The sequence below is a fragment of the Gigantopelta aegis genome, chromosome 10 (genome assembly GCF_016097555.1).
Source record: "Gigantopelta aegis isolate Gae_Host chromosome 10, Gae_host_genome, whole genome shotgun sequence".
Classification (NCBI taxonomy): domain Eukaryota; kingdom Metazoa; phylum Mollusca; class Gastropoda; order Neomphalida; family Peltospiridae; genus Gigantopelta; species Gigantopelta aegis.
In genome coordinates, this window is record NC_054708.1 from 91153837 (window position 1) to 91176780 (window position 22944).

The 22944-nt window shown below is 36.1% G+C and overlaps 1 protein-coding gene across 6 annotated transcripts in view; it reads right to left on the bottom strand.

Annotated features, from left to right (window-relative positions):
• The window catches only part of LOC121384211 (rhotekin-2-like), a 145647-nt gene that overhangs the window by 74436 nt on the left and 48267 nt on the right, over positions 1 to 22944 (bottom strand). The window contains exon 1 of one of the 6 annotated variants that reach the window (XM_041514493.1): positions 20964 to 22610. The exons of the other annotated variants lie outside the window; for them this stretch is intronic. Within the exon in view, the coding sequence (XP_041370427.1) occupies positions 20964 to 21020 (57 nt within the window). The 5' untranslated portion in view covers positions 21021 to 22610. Of the gene's footprint in view, positions 1 to 20963; positions 22611 to 22944 lie in introns of those variants that run through there. 6 annotated transcript variants of the gene reach the window in all.

The window sequence follows — 22944 nt, forward strand, 5'->3', positions numbered from 1 at the left end:
GTTCCCATGTGGAATGTTTAAATGCAATAAATTTTATCTTATCTTATCTTATCTTTATATCAAACAACATTTTACATCTTTATTTATGTGACATTACAAATATGTTGGGTTGGTCACCCCCACCCAGTCTCCATGTATGCCTGGATCCAAGGTTGAGAGGTCTGTACAGTATATCTCTGCAGGTGAGCCCCACTCCACTCTTGAGCTGACTGACAAGGCCAGCACCCCATCATTATTTTTATTAGCTGTGGTCATGCCAGTCCCATCCCAAGCCTGTCCAACTGGTATGTGGCATGGTGTCTGTAGGAAAACGTGCATACAGAAACATGCAGAGTGTAACAATGTTTAGTACACACTGTAAATCTCCAGACTCATGGATATAGCCACAAGGTTTAACTGCAGTGTCCCACCTGTACTGTATGACAGGAAACTCAAGGTGATAAGACACCATCATAATAAAACAACATACACCGGAACATGTATATGCAAGAGTACAACACTATAAATTAGACAGCTGCTTGTAAACACAAGGAAAAGAAATCTTTAAGGGACACCCAAAACTTTCTTTGATCAGAAATAGATGAAAAAAAGAAGAAGCAATATTTGTTGACCACATCTCAGTACTTAATGTTATATGTCGAGGCATGATTGTGAGTTTATTAAAACTGTAGTTGTGTTTGTATTTTGCATTAGTAAGTGATGTTATAATATGTTGAGGCATGAATGTGAGTTTATTAACACTGTAGTTGTGTTTGTATTTTGCATTAGTAAGTGATGTTATAATATGTTGAGGCATGATTGTGAGTTTATTAAACACTGTAGTTGTGTTTGTATTTTGCATTAGTAAGTGATGTTATAATATGTTGAGGCATGATTGTGAGTTTATTAAAACTGTAGTTGTGTTTGTATTTTGCATTAGTAGTGATGTTATAATATGTAGGCATGATTGTGAGTTTATTAAAACTGTAGTTGTGTTTGTATTTTGCATTAGTAAGTGATGTTATAATATGTTGAGGCATGATTGTGAGTTTATTAAAACTGTAGTTGTGTTTGTATTTTGCATTAGTAAGTGATGTTATAATATGTTGAGGCATGATTGTGAGTTTATTAACACTGTAGTTGTGTTTGTATTTTGCATTAGTAAGTGATGTTATAATATGTTGAGGCATGATTGTGAGTTTATTAAAACTGTAGTTGTGTTTGTATTTTGCATTAGTAAGTGATGTTATAATATGTTGAGGCATGATTGTGAGTTTATTAACACTGTAGTTGTGTTTGTATTTTGCATTAGTAAGTGATGTTATAATATGTTGAGGCATGATTGTGAGTTTATTAAAACTGTAGTTGTGTTTGTATTTTGCATTAGTAAGTGATGTTATAATATGTTGAGGCATGAATGTGAGTTTATTAAAAGTGTAGTTGATGTTACGTTGAGGTGACACTGCCGCTGTGTTCTGTGTGTACCACATGTGCTGTGTAGCCTCTTGCCTTGTCTTGAACGCATGTCTTACTTTGGTAACAGTCCTCACACTGCATTTTAAAAACCACTAACTCAAGCTATAAGAAAGGCACTGTACCGTAGTTATTGTATTGACCGCTTTCAAGCAGTGGCTTAAGTACTCTATAAGAAGCTTTTCTTTCTTTCTTTTTTACTATCAAGGCTGTTACACATGAAAAACAAAATGAATGAAAACTTCTACAAAGGAAAGTGTGTTGTGGTCCTAACATGACAAAGAATGGACGCACAAAGCCTGTCTTTGTATACATCATAACAGATTGTTAACAACGATTATAAAACCTGCACATACACGTGTTGTGGTCCTAACATGACAAAGAATGGACTCACAAAGCCTGTCTTTGTATACATCATAACAGATTGTTAACAACAACGATTATAAAACCTGCACATACACATGTTGTGGTCCTAACATGACAAAGAATGGACGCACAAAGCCTGTCTTTGTATACATCATAACAGATTGTTAACAACAACGATTATAAAACCTGCACATACACATGACACCAAGTGCTTGGAGGAATTAAAGAAAAAAAATGTCTGGAAGCCTACAGCATGCTGTTTTCTATGCCAAAAGGAATTAGATATGATTTCCTGCGATGGTTGTGTGTGTATTTGTTTCACATCAAGCAGCTTTTACTTCCAGTGTGATAGACTCCCATATTTGGCACCATTCCCCAAAGGATATGTAATATTTTCTTCACAGCTTTTAAGACAAAATTCCAAATTTGTAATGTAAAATGTTTTCAACTTTTCATCTCAAATTATACAAACATACCTAAAGTATGCAAATGGCAGAAATTTGACAAGATGATGACATAAACTTAATTGTACAAAACGTCTCATGTTTACGAATGACCAATAAATAATTTCTCAAAAACTTTAGATTTTTAGATTGGTTGCCCACATATTTCATAAAAGATATTTCATAAAAGTTTTATGAATATAATTTTGAACTGTCATTAAAATGAAACTGAAATTTAAAATGTTTTTATTATTATCATTACTTATCAATTTGGGAAAAGGTAGTTCAACAAGTACTTGACAGACACAAATTGGGCTTTTATATCCCCTCCCTATCAGTATCACAACATCTTGTAATGCTGGGGAAAACATGCACACACACGCCCAAAAAAGGGCGCAAACAAACTCTAAAATTATGTAATACTCGTTTCAACGGCTGCATCATCCATTCCCAAAGATTGTGACGTACTTTAGCCAACATTATTCAGTGCAAAGTTCTAATGACTGCTCAACCTCTGTGTAGGAGATCGAACAAATTAAATACGAGTCATATTACAAGATATTGTTTTTAAAATATACATAATTCTTAACAAACAACCCCCACAATTAAATAACGCGTACATTTCCACTGATGCAAAACACTGCAGACATTGCTTAATTCCTAAGAGTGAGAAAGCGCGAGAATACTCTGTAAAACAGTGTACATTGACAATCACGAGTAGCAGACCTGATCCGCATTTTCAGTGATACCAAACATTTTGTCTCATGTCAGATCGACCTTACTTAGTACTACTAGTTTGTCCCTATCTGGATTATTTCGCCACCAAATACATATTTTATATTGACGATATTACTAATACATTTAACAAAAATACAATTTAATTCCTGAAAATATGAAGATCTTAAAACATGAAAAACATGTTTTACAAAATGCAGAACTCGTTTTGAAGTAAAGTTAATAATGACAACATTTAAGAAATATTTCATTATTAATTAGACAAAAAGGTTGCCAGATGGTGTCTAAAAAATTCACACTAGATAAGCACAAGTCACCAGTATTGGGATGGTGGACACTGAGTGGACAGCAGTGTTAAGATGGATATTTATATCGCCTGACAGTCAAGTTGTTAGTGCCGATACTTTTGAATTGCCCGTGACTGTCCGAGTGTCGTGAAGTTTTGTTTTCCATTTAATTTGTTTTATGATATTCTTGCTTGCCCATCGAGCAACTGTTTGACAAAGAATGGTTGCCCACAACATATTTTGGTTGTCCCGTGCACGCGGCGGACAACCAATTTGTGCAGCCCTGTGAAGTAATCAATAATAAAATATTTACATGCTCCTATACCACGAAGGTTTCGAGCATGTCTATCCCAGGTTCGGCCACCGGATGCCAGTAGTCCAACCTGGGACAGAACAATTACTGGGGCAATTTTGATATTTAAACAAACAGGGAAAAAGGTGTTTCCAATAAATAATTTTGTGCGTTATTTTCCCAAACAATATTTAATATACAGCAAACAACTAACAATTTGTAACGCAAATTTAGATCGGGCAGTCCTAAATATAAATATATTTTAAAATGTTTTTTAAATATATTAATTAGCCCTCAAAATAGGGGTGGCAGGTGACTAGGAGGTTAGGCTTCAGTCACAGGAGGTTTTTTTAATAGGGAAATATGTTTTACTTAGGGGCACCCATCGTATTGGGGACTTCGGTGTGGCCATGTGACTAAAGGCATCAAATTGCTAATCATTTCTCGATCCAGTTTAAATAGAGTAAAATGACTAAATTTCTCAAGGTCAGATTCATGGGCGTCAAGTTAAATTTTCCGAATAAAAGCCAATATGGAGACTGCTGTGTGTTGTTACATGACGTCACTGTGTACCCACTGTGGAACCCATCGGCCATCACAATAATACCCACGCAGGGTGATAACAAGTGCAGAGTCGTCTCTGCAAATATCTTCATAACAAAACATAGACCACGTCACTGGAAAACTAAATCACCAACATAAGGGTGTGAAGTAAATGTTGAAAAAGGTCTCATGAATATTCATGAAGATTAAAGAGATAATGGACACAACCCAGCCTGACTCACCAGTGGCTAGCAAAGGGCAAAGTGTAAAGCTATTAGTTGATCAAGACTAATAATGTGATGTTATGTAGGTGCTGGTGTATAATGCACACTGTAAAATATACACAGGGCCAATCCACTGGTGGACATGATAATGGTATGGGGAAAGAGGGGGGGGGGGGGGGGGGTGAACCTTAGACAAAAACAAATTGTACAAACAACTGGGGGGGGGGGGGAAGAGAAGAAAAATGCATTTTTTAAATTTAAAAAAGTTATACTCCACTGTTCTAGTAACTTAGTTAACAATGCCTTAATTTTGTTTCCAAGGGTCATCCTTTTAAAAATGTTATGGCCATAATGATTAAAACCTAAACACAGTCTGATCAACTTTCAGGGTCCGAAAATGCATGTTTATAATGCTACAAAGGTTGAGAAGTTTAATAGCCAAAATAATCTATTACAATTGGCTTGACACTATAAAAGATATGAAAGTAAACTAAGATCAGGTAAATCATTAAGTCTTAAATGTCTACACTTTAGTACTTGACAGTTGTGTATTTTATGAGAGGAAATTACATGTACCGGTAAGTAGTCTAATAAACATTGTTGAAAATGTAAAAGATAAACCTGCAGCTAGATCTAAAAGCACTAGCCCTGGGGGAGAACCTCTGGAGAGAAACACTGATCAAATCTACAGGAGGCAATACCCACTGGTGAGATGAGAACAGCTACACACTGATGGAATCTACAGGAGGCAATACCCACTGGTGAGATGAGAACAGCTACACACTGATCAAATCTACAGGAGGCAATACCCACTGGTGAGATGAGAACAGCTACACACTGATGGAATCTACAGGAGGCAATACCCACTGGTGAGATGAGAACAGCTACACACTGATGGAATCTACAGGAGGCAATACCCACTGGTGAGATGAGAACAGCTACACACTGATCAAATCTACAAGAGGCAATACCCACTGGTGAGATGAGAACAGCTACACACTGATCAAATCTACAGGAGGCAATACCCACTGGTGAGATGAGAACAGCTACACACTGATGGAATCTACAGGAGGCAATACCCACTGGTGAGATGAGAACAGCTACACACTGATGGAATCTACAGGAGGCAATACCCACTGGTGAGATGAGAACAGCTACACACTGATGGATCTACAGGAGGCAATACCCACTGGTGAGATGAGAACAGCTACACACTGATGGAATCTACAGGAGGCAATACCCACTGGTGAGATGAGAACAGCTACACATGATGGAATCTACAGGAGGCAATACCCACTGGTGAGATGAGAACAGCTACACACTGATGGAATCTACAGGAGGCAATACCCACTGGTGAGATGAGAACAGCTACACACTGATGGAATCTACAGGAGGCAATACCCACTGGTGAGATGAGAACAGCTACACACTGATCAAATCTACAGGAGGCAATACCCACTGGTGAGATGAGAACAGCTACACACTGATCAAATCTACAGGAGGCAATACCCACTGGTGAGATGAGAACAGCTACACACTGATGGAATCTACAGGAGGCAATACCCACTGGTGAGATGAGAACAGCTACACACTGATCAAATCTACAGGAGGCAATACCCACTGGTGAGATGAGAACAGCTACACACTGATGGAATCTACAGGAGGCAATACCCACTGGTGAGATGAGAACAGCTACACACTGATGGATCACCAACAACTTGTCAGAGTGGCACTTTTCTAAATAAGCTTCAGGCAAATATTTTAAATATCTGTACAGATATTTTTTTATATATTTTAAATATCTGTACAGATGTTTTTTTCATATATTTTAAATATCTGTACAGTATTTTTTTATATACTTTAAATATCTGTAGAAATGTTTTTTTTATATACTTTAAATATCTGTACAGATGGTTTTTTATATACTTTAAATATCTGTACAGATGTTTTTTATATACTTTAAATATCTGTAGATGTTTTTTATATACTTTAAATATCTGTAGAGATGTTTTTTATATACTTTAAATATCTGTAGAGATGGGTTTTTTTTTTATATTTTAAATATCTGTAGAGATGTTTTTTATATACTTTAAATATCTGTACAGATGTTTTTTTTATATATTTTAAATATCTGTAGAGATGTTTTTTATATACTTTAAATATCTGTACAGATGTTTTTTTTTTTTATATTTTAAATATCTGTAGAGATGGGTTTTTTTTATATACTTTAAATATCTGTACAGATGTTTTTTTTATATATTTTAAATATCTGTAGAGATGTTTTTTTTTATATATTTTAAATATCTGTACAGATGTTTTTTTTATATACTTTAAATATCTGTAGAGATGTTTTTTTTATATATTTTAAATATCTGTACAGATGTTTTTTTATATACTTTAAATATCTGTACAGATGTTTTTTTTATATATTTTAAATATCTGTAGAGATGTTTTTTACATATTTTAAATATTTGTAGAGATGCTTTTTATATACTTTAAATATCTGTAGAGATGTTTTTTATATACTTTAAATATCTGTAGAGATGGGTTTTTTTTAATATATTTTAAATATCTGTAGAGATGTTTTTTATATACTTTAAATATCTGTACAGATGTTTTTTTATATATTTTAAATATCTGTAGAGATGTTTTTTATATACTTTAAATATCTGTACAGATGTTTTTTTTTATATACAGTCATCTCCACTTATTTGCACATCAGTTTATAGCATAATTCGGTTAATCGACTATTTTCACCCAACACGGAACCATTTGCCCGTATAACACTACAAAACATCCGGTTAATTGCACAGACTACAGGCTATATATCGGTTATTTGCACATATAAATAACGTTGTTTTTTTTTGTGCTAAATTAATGTTACAAATGACTGAGGAAGTCTATCAAACTTTGGCAAAAAAACTCAAATAAATCACCGATTAATCTGTTTTGTTTGAGCTCACTGTGTGGCAAGCCGACTGTAATCGCTGTTTACAGAGTCGACGTGTGACATGCAAATGACATGGTGTGCATGTTACTACTGGTGAATCACAATACCCGACTACAAGATTTAAGAATGACATAAATAAGTTGAATAAACCTAAGACCTAATGTTTTGTTTGCAATATATTGCTGTTAATCAGAGGCCATCTCAATAACAGGTAACTCTCCGACTATTATTTTTAGAAGTACCGCCTGTGCGCTTGTACGCATGCGCACTCAACTATTGAGGCCCTATTCGATTGACGTGTTCAGGGCAATCATTGTTCTGTGTCAATTACGTTATGTTGAGAAGCCTTGTTAGTAATTAAAAGATTACAGATCAATCGTCCTAGGCGGTTATGTTTTTAATAAATGTGACCGAGAAAGGGTTGTTGTTCACTTATTCATTAGATGCAGTGTACGCTATATCTGTTAAACGCAAAAGAAATGATTTATCACTTGCTTCCCCAAAAATGTAGCGGAAAAAAAAAGACTGGTGGGGGAGGTCGTCAAAAACAAACATAACAAAGACCGTTATTTATGGATCGTCCCTAAGTTTCTGCTATATTGTTAGACACCAGTCAGTCGGACCGCACCATGAAGGTCAGTCAATTGTGTTATACCGGTCATGCATGCAATGCAGACTGCTGGAACTGATAACGACTCACTAGCCGAGCTTAACTTTAATTGCTTAACAATAGCAAAATCATTATTTGGGGATCACAAATAATACCAAAGCTTGCCATATCTTTTGGGATGGAAAGAACACCATACCAGCAAATTCTTACAAGTTCACGTAATTTTATGGTAAGGCGCATTCGGTCAATCAACAGCCCGGTAATTCCGGAAACTGACGTCATTTTGTAAACACATGCACCGATGAAATGTGAACTTTTTGATGGTTCTGTTGTTTCAAGTTTATCTCATTAACTACATGGCTAATACACTTTGTGTACACTAGTGGATGGTCAGTGGGGTTTTTTTTAATGCACAAAGTTTGTGTTTTTAGAAAATGACGCCCAGTGACGAACGTTGTTGGGTTGGTTTTTTAAAAATGATTTCTGGTCTGGCAGATTAAAACAAAAACGTCATGCTAATTATATATATATCGATCGATATATTTTTTTACATTTATATATATCCAACTGCATGTGACATGTGTTAACTGTAATAATTCCGGTATGAAGTACCGCATTATGCTAGACTGTCTCCCATGCCACTTTGTAGTTGGATGGCTGTTACAAAGTGAAAGTCGGTACTCTATCGGTTAATCGACTAACCCGGTTAATTGCACAAAATCGAGCAGCACCGAGGGTATGCAAATAAGCGGGTTTGACTGTATTTTAAATATCTGTAGAGATGTTTTTTTTTATATATTTTAAATATCTGTACAGATGTTTTTTTATATACTTTAAATATCTGTACAGATGGGTTTTTTTAATATATTTTAAATATCTGTAGAGATGTTTTTTATATATTTTAAATATTTGTAGAGATGCTTTTTATATACTTTAAATATCTTTACAGATGTTTTTATATACTTTATTTACTAAATGCAGGGAACATTTTGTTTTCAAAATATTGATTAGCATAATTTTTAGTCCACTGAATTTTTTCAGCAACTATTGTTTAATATTTTAAAATTGTGTAGCAATCTCTGAAACAAGTTTCGTGAAATAACTGATTCAGCACTTAAAGAACAGTCCAGTGTTAAAATTGTTGTTTTTCTTTTTGTCATCAATCTGCAATATCAAGTCTGCTGTTATTATTTAGTTAACCACATAGAAAAGGTCATCCATATTAGAAGTTTTGTTTTCACCGAGACACTTTATTCTGTGATATCCTTTAGATGAAGCAAAGAAAAGGAATGTAGAACTATTTGATGTCCAATATACGCTTATTTCGTGACTTGGGAGAGAGTTAAAAATGTATGTGTTTAACAACATCACTAGAGCACATTGATTTAATAATCACCGGCTATTAAATGCTAAACATTTGGTAATTTTGACATATAGTCTTAGAAAAGAAACACTGCTACATGTTTCCATTAGTAGCAAGGATCTTTTATATGCGCCATCCAACAGACAGGAGAGCATTTACCACTGACTGGTGAGAAAGAGCCCAACAGACAGGAGAGCATTTACCACTGACTGGTGAGAAATAGCCCAACAGACAGGAGAGCATTTGCCACTGACTGGTGAGAAACAGCCCAACAGACAGGAGAGCATTTACCACTGACTGGTGAGAAATAGCCCAACAGACAGGGATTGATCCTAGACCACCACACATTACATCAAACACTTTACCACTGGGCTATATCCTGCCGAGAGAGAGAGAGAGAGAGAGAGAGAGAGAGAGAGAGAGAGAGAGAGAGAGAGAGAGAGAGAGAGAGAGAGAGAGAGACAGAGACAGAAAGACACACAGAGAAAGAGACAGAGAGAAAGAGAGAGACGGGGCGGGGGGGGGGGGGGGGGGGGCGAGCGGGCTACATACCCCTTCCAAAATCAGCAAGGGATTGTTTATATGGATGTTTTTGAAGACAGGACAGATGTATAAGTTGTATAGATGGGACATGAAAAATGCTCAACTCAGGCGAGTGCTCTCCCACTATCTATATACCTGACTACCAACAGCCACAATCTGTTGTCACAATACTGCATACTCAGTCTATCTATATACCTGACTACCAACAGCCACAATCTGTTGTCACAATACTGCATACTCAGTCTTTAAATACCTTTGTCAAATCCAAACAGTTTATACAGACTGAACATGATCAGCTGAGCCAAAATTGTTGTATTACAAACTGAGTTTTGTTTATAATGATGACTCATCAACCTCCCGACACATATGGTACATGCTTCCTGTTCTCTCACAATTCATCTAACTCTAGAAATAAGCCATTGAATTAAAGATTAAACGTATGAAATATCTTTTTAAACCTGTAACATATATACAAAAAGGAAACCCGCTATATTTTTTCATTAGTAGCAAAGGATATTTTATATCTACCATTTCACATCCTTTGATATACCAGCTGTAGTGCACTGGCTGGAACAAGAAGTTCCTTACAAAGAAAAGAAAATGAATGGTTTATTTAATGACAAATGAGTACAATTTAGACACAGCCACTGTATGTGGTTATTTCCATATTTGGAGAAGAGTTAAAGTTTGTTTTGCTTAGCAACACTACTAGAGCACATTAATTTATTAATCATCAGCTATTGGATGTCAAACATTCAGTTATTTTCACATATAGTCTTAAAGAAGAAACCCGCTACAATTTTATATTAGTAGCAAGGGATCTTTTATATGTACAATCCTACAGACAGGGTAGCACATACCACAGCTTTTGAAATAACAGTCATGGTATATTGGCTGCAATGAGAAACAGCACAATGGGCCCACTGACGGCAATCGATCCCAGACTGACCACACATCAAGCGAAGGCTTTTCCATGCACTGGGCTACGTCCCGCCCTTTGGTGAAGAGAGAAAAGAAAGCCACTCAGACCACATTACCTACATGGACTTCTACCAGTAAAGCCACTCAGACCACATTACCTACATGGACTTCTGTCAGTAAAGCCACTCAGACCACATTACCTACATGGACTTCTGCCAGTAAAGCCACTCAGACCACATTACCTACATGGACTTCTGCCAGTAAAGCCACTCAGACCACATTACCTAAATGGACTTCTGCCAGTAAAGCCACTCAGACCACATTACCTAAATGGACTTCTACCAGGAAAGCAGCACTGGAATTTAATATATATATTTTCCCATAACTAGGACAGTATACACACACAGCCTTTAGTACAAGCTGAAGAACGATGCGTGGGACAGCGACAAAAAAACATGGTTGGAGATTGATGCTGCAATCCAGGCAAGCGCTCTACCACCAAGCTACACCTTCCCTCAACTCATTTTCTTAATACTGTACTGACAAGTTTACACTAGACACCAACATCCCAGCACACTCAACACAGCATAAACAATGACACCTGACATTCATCTTTAAATTCACAAAGCCCCAAAGCTTTGTTTGATATTTTATTAATTCAACAAGTTTCTATGGAAACATAATAGGTTTTAATTTATATGCATAAATGGAGAATGAATGACTGCCTGCATCTTATGCTGAGCCCAGGGTCTTAGCTTGTAATACTTTAGTCTCCACTCAAATCTTTAATCATGTCACATGCAGGCAGTTTGTATGACGTAATCATGTTAAAAGCTCATGGTATTAACTATCTATAGGCATTAAAAACAATTCTGAAAGCCTGGTTTGGAACAAGTAAATTTACATGACATGCTTGTACTGTTGTAATGTTTGTAATCAAACATTTTCATGCATGGATCCCAAGAGCTGGGTACTGGATCCGGATCCTTACTCTCAAACTGCAGAGTGATGAATACTGTTTTAGATAGGTACATATATGCAGATTAAATTGTGAAACTGAGTTTTCTCTCATACTGCACAAGGATCAGGCTGGCAGACTGCACAGGGTTCAGGCTGGCAGACCGCACAGGGTTCAGGCTGGCAGACCGCACAGGGTTCAGGCTGGCAGACCGCACAGGGTTCAGGCTGGCAGACCGCACAGGGATCAGGCTGGCAGACCGCACAGGGATCAGGCTGGCAGACCGCACAGGGTTCAGGCTGGCAGACCGCACAGGGTTCAGGCTGGCAGACCGCACAGGGTTCAGGCTGGCAGACCGCACAGGGATCAGGCTGGCAGACCGCACAGGGTTCAGGCTGGCAGACCGCACAGGGTTCAGGCTGGCAGACCGCACAGGGATCAGGCTGGCAGACCGCACAGGGATCAGGCTGGCAGACCGCACAGGGTTCAGGCTGGCAGACCGCACAGGGATCAGGCTGGCAGACCGCACAGGGATCAGGCTGGCAGACCGCACAGGGTTCAGGCTGGCAGACCGCACAGGGATCAGGCTGGCAGACCGCACAGGGATCAGGCTGGCAGACTGCACAGGGATCAGGCTGGCACTGAGCCATGGTGATTAAACTTTATTAAAACTACCACCAGCAAGTCTGAGAGTTTCATTAAAACTTAACTGTTGCCATAGTGGTACACATTAGGTTGCTGTTATACATATGCAGGTCTGTGCTAGTCAGTGTTCACTGAACTCCCCTGCGACAAACAAACAAAGAAAGGTTTCTTTTACAATATACTCATTTTAACCCATTTTAATTGTGGTTATATGGCATTGGACATATGATTAAGGTTATAGGACATTGAACATATGATTACGTTTATATGGCATTGGACATATGATTACGGTTATATGGCATTGAACATATGATTACGGTTATATGGCAATGAACATATGATTACGGTTATATGGCATTGAACATATATGATTACGGTTATATGGCAATGAACATATGATTAAGGTTATATGGCATTGAACATATGATTACGGTTATATGGCAATGAACATATGATTACGGTTATATGGCATTGAACATATATGATTACGGTTATATGGCAATGAACATATGATTAAGGTTATATGGCATTGAACATATGATTAAGGTTATATGGCATTGGACATATGATTAAGGTTATAGGGCATTCAACATATGATTAAGGTTATATGGCATTGAACATATGATTACGGCTATATGGCATTCAACATATGATTACGGTTATAGGGCATTCAACATATGATTAAGGTTATATGGCAATGAACATATTACGGTTACATGACATTCAACATATGATTAAGGTTATAGGGCATTCAACATATGATTAAGGTTATATGGCATTCAACATATGATTACGGTTATATGGCAATGAACATATGATTACTGTTATAGGGCATTCAACATATGATTAAGGTTATAGGGCATTCAACAATGATTAAGGTTATATGGCATTCAACATATGATTACGGTTATATGGCATTCAACATATGATTAACCTTTAGACTACTGGATTAATTTTTAACAAAAACCATGTTGAGTGGGTACAAGTTTATAATTTTTACTCACATATATTCACTTAAATGTTTCATAAATACATGAAATAAAGTTCATATATGAATTGGTAAGTATTATTTTCGTGTCTTTTTTTGTAATTTTTATTATTTTAGATCGGCTAATGGTGATTAAAATTAGGCAAAAAATCGAAAAAGTTGCGTTTACTTACGGGCATTTGTGGCCAGCTGTCCAGTATTTATGTCCATTATTCCCGATAACAGTGGTTTTCTGACCAGAATTTTTTTTAAAACCCAAACTACGATTCATATTGCAATATTTGGTAATTTTCGTTGTTGGTAAAACGATCAAATTTATTATCAAATTAGCTGTTACAATCAGCTATCGATCCCTGAAAATTACCGCGACGTGCCGCCATTGTTGTCACGCGAAAATACTTGCCGAAAACCACTTTTTGAACTAAAAATTTCAAGGTATTTTCAATTGAAAAAATCAAAACAAAAACCACCATTTTGAAAACAATATTTTTCCTTTAATTATATTTCCGTTTCCGGTGAGTGTCGGGTGCAAAACGGCGGGAAATATTAATTGGGGAATGCACTGTATACAGTGTACAGTATATCGACTGACGTGACGTCGGGCGAGATATCTCGCCTGCAGTAGTCAGAAGGTTAAGGTTATATGGCAATGAACATATGATTAAGGTTATATGGCATTGAACATATATGATTACGGTTATATGGCATTGAACATATGATTAAGGTTATATGGCATTCAACATATGATTAAGGTTATATGGCATTGAACATATGATTAAGGTTATATGGCATTCAACATATGATTACGGTTATATGGCATTCAACATATGATTACTTTTATATGGCCATCCTCTGGACCAGGGCAACTCGTTTTCATTAGCAGCAAGGCATCTTTTATAGACATGTGCCATTCTCTAGACCAGGGCAATTCTTTTTAATTAGAAGCAAGGCATCTTTTATAGACATGTGCCATCCTCTAGACCAGGGCAACTCTTTTTGATTAGAAGCAAGGCATCTTTTGTAGACATGTTTAATTTTCTAGACCAGGGCAACTCGTTTTGATTAGCAGCAAGGCATCTTTTATAGACATGTGCCATCCTCTAGACCAGGGCAACTCTTTTTGATTAGCAGCAAGTCATCTTTTATAGAAATGTGTCATCCTTTAGACCAGAGCAATTCGTTTTAGTTGGATGGATGGATGGATTGTTTAATGTGCACATTCAGAGCAAGCTGTTGTAGTGCACACCTGTCATGGGCACAGGTATCGGCCTCTGCCGGTTCCTGTATCCAGGACAGGCTTTTTGATTAGCCACAAGGCATCTTTTATAGACCTTGATGGATCCATTCAGCTGATTGGATGGTTTTTTCATTCCAACCAGTGCACCACAACTGGTATGTGCTTTCCTGTATGTGGGAATGTACACATAAAAGATCCTTTGCTGCATTAGGAAAAATCTAGCAGGTTTCCTCTGATGAATGGGTGTCAGATTTACCAAACAACCAATAGCCAATGATTAATTAATCAATGTGTTTTAGTGCTGTTGTTAAACAAAACAAACTTCTTTTAGAAGTGGAAAAAAAGGATGTATTATGTTGGTGCTGATATTATATCAGTAGATATACATGTAGCACAAATAAAGTATAATTTCCCCATTGAATACATTTGAAACAAAATCTGTAAACTTAAAAAGTTTTAACTAATAATGATTGTGAGAAACAATATGTATTACTCACCAGCACACCCACTTTGTGAAAATGAACTCAACCACGTGACATAGATTAACAGTGGTACCTACAGACCACTACAAGTCATAATTATATACACACCATGTAAGTGGATAACAGTACATTGTATGTACATATAGTTGACTGTAATTAACAGTGGTACCTACAGACCACTACAAGTCATAATTATATACACACCATGTAAGTGGATAACAGTACATTGTATATATATGTACATATACACAATGTAGCTGACTGTAATTAACAGTGGTACCTACAGACCACTACAAGTCATAATTATATACACCATGTAAATGGATAACAATACATTGTACATATAGCTGACTGTGTAATTAACAGTGGTACCTACAGACCACTACAAGTCATAATTATATACACCATGTAAGTGGATAACAATACATTGTATGTACATATAGCTGACTGTGTAATTAACAGTGGTACCTACAGACAACTACAAGTCATAATTATACACACCATGTAAGTGGATAACAATACATTGTATGTACATATAGCTGACTGTAATTAACAGTGGTACCTACAGACCACTACAAGTCATAATTATACACACCATGTAAGTGGATAACAATACATTGTATGTACATATAGCTGACTGTAATTAACAGTGGTACCTACAGACCACTACAAGTCATAATTATATACACCATGTAAGTGGATAACAATACATTGTATGTACATATAGCTGACTGTGTAATTAACAGTGGTACCTACAGACCACTACAAGTCATAATTATATACACCATGTAAGTGGATAACAATACATTGTATGTACATATAGCTGACTGTGTAATTAACAGTGGTACCTACAGACCACTACAAGTCATAATTATATACACCATGTAAGTGGATAACAATACATTGTATGTACATATAGCTGACTGTGTAATTAACAGTGGTACCTACAGACCACTACAAGTCGTAATTATACACACAATGTAAGTGGATAACAATACATTGTATGTACATTTAGCTGACTGTGTAATTAACAGTGGTACCTACAGACCACTACAAGTCATAATTATATACACCATGTAAGTGGATAACAGTACATTGTATGTACATATAGCTGACTGTGTAATTAACACTGGTACCTACATACAGACCACTACAAGTCATAATTATATACACCATGTAAGTGGATAACAATACATTGTATGTACATATAGCTGACTGTGTAATTAACAGTGGTACCTACAGACCACTACAAGTCATAATTATATACACCATGTAAGTGGACAACAGTACATTGTATGTACATATAGCTGACTGTGTAATTAACAGTGGTACCTACAGACCACTACAAGTCATAATTATACACACCATGTAAGTGGATAACAGTACATTGTATGTACATATAACTGACTGTGTAATTAACAGTGGTACCTACATACAGACCACTACAAGTCATAATTATACACACCATGTAAGTGGATAACAATACATTGTATGTACATATAACTGACTGTGTAATTAACAGTGGTACCTACATACAGACCACTACAAGTCATAATTATACACACCATGTAAGTGGATAACAATACATTGTATGTACATATAACTGACTGTGTAATTAACAGTGGTACCTACATACAGACCACTACAAGTCATAATTATATACACCATGTAAGTGGACAACAGTACATTGTATGTACATATAGCTGACTGTGTAATTAACAGTGGTACCTACAGACCACTACAAGTCATAATTATATACACCATGTAAGTGGATAACAATACATTGTATGTACATATAGCTGACTGTGTAATTAACAGTGGTACCTACATACAGACCACTACAAGTCATAATTATATACACACAATGTAAGTGGACAACAATACATTGTATGTACATATAGCTGACAATCTAATTAAAATTGTAATCTAACAGCAGCCAGTTGGAGCTCATGTCCACCAATCAAAACCTTACTTGCAGAATAATGCCAGTGATTTAAAAATAATTTGAAAACATTCCAAATTATCCTGAGGGTATACGACATGTTTCGTGTGAATTACAAATGCCTTAAAACATGTTTTATTTTATAAAATAAATAATTTGTAATGTAAAATTGAAGACTGATAACCCATCCCGTACGTATTGGTATGGTTCGCTGTACTGCGGACACTAAAATAGACTCGCCCGATATTTTTAGAATTTGTATGCTCCCAAATAACATTATAAAAGGCGAAGTGTGATTGGTCAATATTTAAATTATTATTTACAGACGAAATGTTACCTGAACATTGGAGACTACGCAGTGTTGTTAGCAATCTGATTAAAATTAGTTCTACTGGTCTAAATAAGGCATTCGTAATTCACATGAAACATGTCGTATACCCTCAGGATAATTCGGAATGTTTTCAAATTATTTTTAAATCACTGGCATGATTCTGCAAGTAAGGTTTTGATTGGTGGACATGAGCTCCAACTGGCTGCTGTTAGATTCACATGTAATAGTGGAGCTAATTTTAATTAGATTGATATAGCTGACTGTGTAATTAACAGTGGTACCTACAGACCACTACAAGTCGTAATTATACACACAATGTAAGTGGATAACAGTACATTGTATGTACATATAGCTGACTGTGTAATTAACAGTGGTACCTACAGACCACTACAAGTCATAATTATATACACACAATGTAAGTGGATAACAATACATTGTATGTACATATAGCTGACTGTGTAATTAACAGTGGTACCTACAGACCACTACAAGTCATAATTATATACACACAATGTAAGTGGACAACAGTACATTGTATGTACATATAGCTGACTGTGTAATTAACAGTGGTACCTACAGACCACTACAAGTCATAATTATATACACAATGTAAGTGGATAACAGTACATTGTATGTACATATAGTTGACTGTAATTAACAGTGGTACCTACAGACCACTACAAGTCATAATTATATACACACAATGTAAGTGGATAACAATACATTGTATGTACATATAGCTGACTGTAATTAACAGTGGTACCTACAGACCACTACAAGTCATAATTATACACACCATGTAAGTGGACAACAGTACATTGTATGTACATATAGCTGACTGTAATTAACAGTGGTACCTACATAAAGAACACTAAAAGGCATAATTATATACACCATGTAAGTGGACAACAGTACATTGTATGTACATATAGCTGACTGTGTAATTAACAGTGGTACCTACATACAGACCACTACAAGTCATAATTATATACACCATGTAAGTGGATAACAGTACATTGTATGTACATATAGCTGACTGTGTAATTAACAGTGGTACCTACATACAGACCACTACAAGTCATAATTATATACACCATGTAAGTGGATAACAGTACATTGTATGTACATATAGCTGACTGTGTAATTAACACTGGTACCTACAGACCACTACAAGTCATAATTATACACACCATGTAAGTGGATAACAGTACATTGTATGTACATATAGCTGACTGTGTAATTAACAGTGGTACCTACATACAGACCACTACAAGTCATAATTATACACACCATGTAAGTGGATAACAGTACATTGTATGTACATATAGCTGACTGTGTAATTAACAGTGGTACCTACATACAGACCACTACAAGTCATAATTATATACACCATGTAAGTGGATAACAGTACATTGTATGTACATATAGCTGACTGTGTAATTAACAGTGGTACCTACATACAGACCACTACAAGTCATAATTATATACACCATGTAAGTGGATAACAGTACATTGTATGTACATATAGCTGACTGTGTAATTAACAGTGGTACCTACATACAGACCACTACAAGTCATAATTATATACACCATGTAAGTGGACAACAGTACATTGTATGTACATATAACTGACTGTGTAATTAACAGTGGTACCTACATACAGACCACTACAAGTCATAATTATATACACCATGTAAGTGGACAACAGTACATTGTATGTACATATAGCTGACTGTGTAATTAACAGTGGTACCTACATACAGACCACTACAAGTCATAATTATATACACCATGTAAGTGGACAACAGTACATTGTATGTACATATAGCTGACTGTGTAATTAACAGTGGTACCTACATACAGACCACTACAAGTCATAATTATATACACCATGTAAGTGGATAACAGTACATTGTATGTACATATAGCTGACTGTGTAATTAACACTGGTACCTACAGACCACTACAAGTCATAATTATACACACCATGTAAGTGGATAACAGTACATTGTATGTACATATAGCTGACTGTGTAATTAACAGTGGTACCTACATACAGACCACTACAAGTCATAATTATACACACCATGTAAGTGGATAACAGTACATTGTATGTACATATAGCTGACTGTAATTAACAGTGGTACCTACATACAGACCACTACAAGTCATAATTATACACACCATGTAAGTGGACAACAGTACATTGTATGTACATATAGCTGACTGTGTAATTAACAGTGGTACCTACATACAGACCACTACAAGTCATAATTATACACACCATGTAAGTGGACAACAGTACATTGTATGTACATATAGCTGACTGTGTAATTAACAGTGGTACCTACATACAGACCACTACAAGTCATAATTATACACACCATGTAAGTGGATAACAGTACATTGTATGTACATATAGCTGACTGTGTAATTAACACTGGTACCTACAGACCACTACAAGTCATAATTATACACACCATGTAAGTGGATAACAGTACATTGTATGTACATATAGCTGACTGTGTAATTAACAGTGGTACCTACATACAGACCACTACAAGTCATAATTATATACACCATGTAAGTGGATAACAGTACATTGTATGTACATATAGCTGACTGTGTAATTAACAGTGGTACCTACATACAGACCACTACAAGTCATAATTATACACACCATGTAAGTGGACAACAGTACATTGTATGTACATATAGCTGACTGTGTAATTAACAGTGGTACCTACAGACCACTACAAGTCATAATTATACACACCATGTAAGTGGATAACAGTACATTGTATGTACATATAGCTGACTGTGTAATTAACACTGGTACCTACATACAGACCACTACAAGTCATAATTATACACACCATGTAAGTGGATAACAGTACATTGTATGTACATATAGCTGACTGTGTAATTAACAGTGGTACCTACATACAGACCACTACAAGTCATAATTATACACACCATGTAAGTGGATAACAGTACATTGTATGTACATATAGCTGACTGTAATTAACAGTGGTACCTACATACAGACCACTACAAGTCATAATTATACACACCATGTAAGTGGACAACAGTACATTGTATGTACATATAGCTGACTGTGTAATTAACACTGGTACCTACATACAGACCACTACAAGTCATAATTATACACACCATGTAAGTGGATAACAGTACATTGTATGTACATATAGCTGACTGTAATTAACAGTGGTACCTACATACAGACCACTACAAGTCATAATTATACACACCATGTATGTGGATAACAGTACATTGTATGTACATATAGCTGACTGTAATTAACAGTGGTACCTACAGACCACTACAAGTCATAATTATACACACCATGTAAGTGGATAACAATACATTGTATATCAAGTATTTCTTTGAAAATTATTAAAATGTTGTTAATTTAAGCAATATTTTATTAGCGAAAAACTAAATGTTGTAGCAACTTTAAATAAAACTTATCAATTTGCTAATTTGGCCATGTACATTCCCTACTGCAGGGTGTATTATTCAGTTGTATTAGCAGTTAGTATTTAACAGCTTCATTCCCATAGCTAAGCTTTCTATGTACAGAAGCAGGAAATGCAGGAATGGAGAATTATGAAAGAAGACCAGACTAACCTGAGAGCTGGAGGGTTTCCTCCTCATGACCACCTCACTCACTGCCTCAGCTTCCATCACCTATGTCCTGTGTCCAGATAGATGCACACAACCAGTGTAAGAAGTAGATGGGTGTTCACTACATATTCCATCAGCCGACTAGGCAATTGCCATGGTGTTATCACATCAACACACAGAATTCATTGTAACACCAGTTTTATTCCATCAAATGATGCCAGGCAATGTAATGGAACTGTAATTGGCCAGATCACATCAATACGCAGATAATTATTGTAGGTAAAATCTCTGTGTTCACTACATATTCCATCAAATAAAACAAGGTAATGAAATCAAGCCGCACCATCCACGGTCACATCACCCAATCAATATAAGAAAGCGAATATTTTACTCTCGTCCACGTCACAGGTTATTATAAACACAATGAAAAACAAGAGACCTGATGGAGCTCACAGAGATAAACTTAACTCAATATGGCTTCATTAGTCACCAAAATCTGTAAATATCTCATTTCTCAAGAGTCTCTACTTGCATGAATATTAAAACTGGTTAACCTCAATAAATTACATCTCCTGAGATAGAGACTGCAGTGGACTTGAAAAACAACACAACTGAAGTGACCAGGGGTCATCACCAGCTGGTAATGCTGTCCATGGTGTGGTCAGTAAGTGTTGGACACTCACACAGGAGGGTGTGGACTGCACGGAATGACCTGCTGCTTCACCATGTAGTAAAAACAAGTGTGAGACCATGACAGTCTGTTTCACTTACAGCGTGTGCCTTACTGTGGGCCACAACCACAGCATCTCATTTACATACAGAAAACAACCTTACTGTGGATATGGTATGACACATCAGGGGAAAGCCTTCCCTGTATGTCCTTACAGGCTTAGAAACTATATTTTAATACACAGCATACTGTGCCACAATCACAGCATCTCATTTACATTGATTATAAATAAAGCGTCTCACTGATATATGGTCTTTGTAGATATGGTATCACACGAGGAAAAACCCGCCTGTACTTCCCATTACTGTGTTAAAAAGAGCATATCAGTTATTTTAATCTGTGTAATAAATGGGGCTGACAGCATCAGTTTCCACCACACTTTGAACAGTTGTTACAGACAGACATTACATGAGAGATCTACAGATGATGGGAGTCCGTTTTCAGCACAGAAATCTGCAGACAACAGAATGGGTTTCCACCAAACTGCAACAGGTCAGGTAGCGCTAGGACAGGCCTAGCAACAGAAACCTGCAGCTGTCTGACTGAGATCCTGGAGGGACTGAACTGATTCCAAAAACACACAAATTATGCAAAGCGTGAGATGTTGAAGTGTTAAACTTGAACTGTTGAGCAAGGACAAGCCCGGCAACACATTGGCAGTGCAGGAAAATAATTCATTCAGATTCCAGCTGCACCGATTGCATCAGACTCTGGTTACAGTGCACCTTATCACAGAAACTGCACAATATGTTAGCTAATCGTTTTTTGTTTGCAACACGTTAAGTACGCTATGTAGTACTGTTCATCACTCATGTATTTAACATGTTGTGTTGTAGGCCAGTATTCCCACCAGCATAGACTTTTCAATATATAACATATATGTATTATGTTTGGTGTATAAATTTGTAATCCATTTTATATTTAATACATCCTTTTGAAAACAAATTTGTTTGGTTAATGTATGCAGCATTCAAAACTGAATTACAATTTTTAAATGTTTTCCACAAAAACAGCACATGCGTTGTTCAATTTTTGACGTGTATTATTACATTTTTGACATGTGTTATTAATTTTTTTACAAATAACTTACAAAGTATATTAATATTTAATACAAGAATTTACCAATAGCTGCAGATATTTTATTATTCAATCTGATTGTTCACAGACTATCCCATACCAAATACTAGTCAGGAATTATACCAAAGAGCTATTCAGAGTTACTCAAACAATGACTACTTAGTTATCACAGCAATG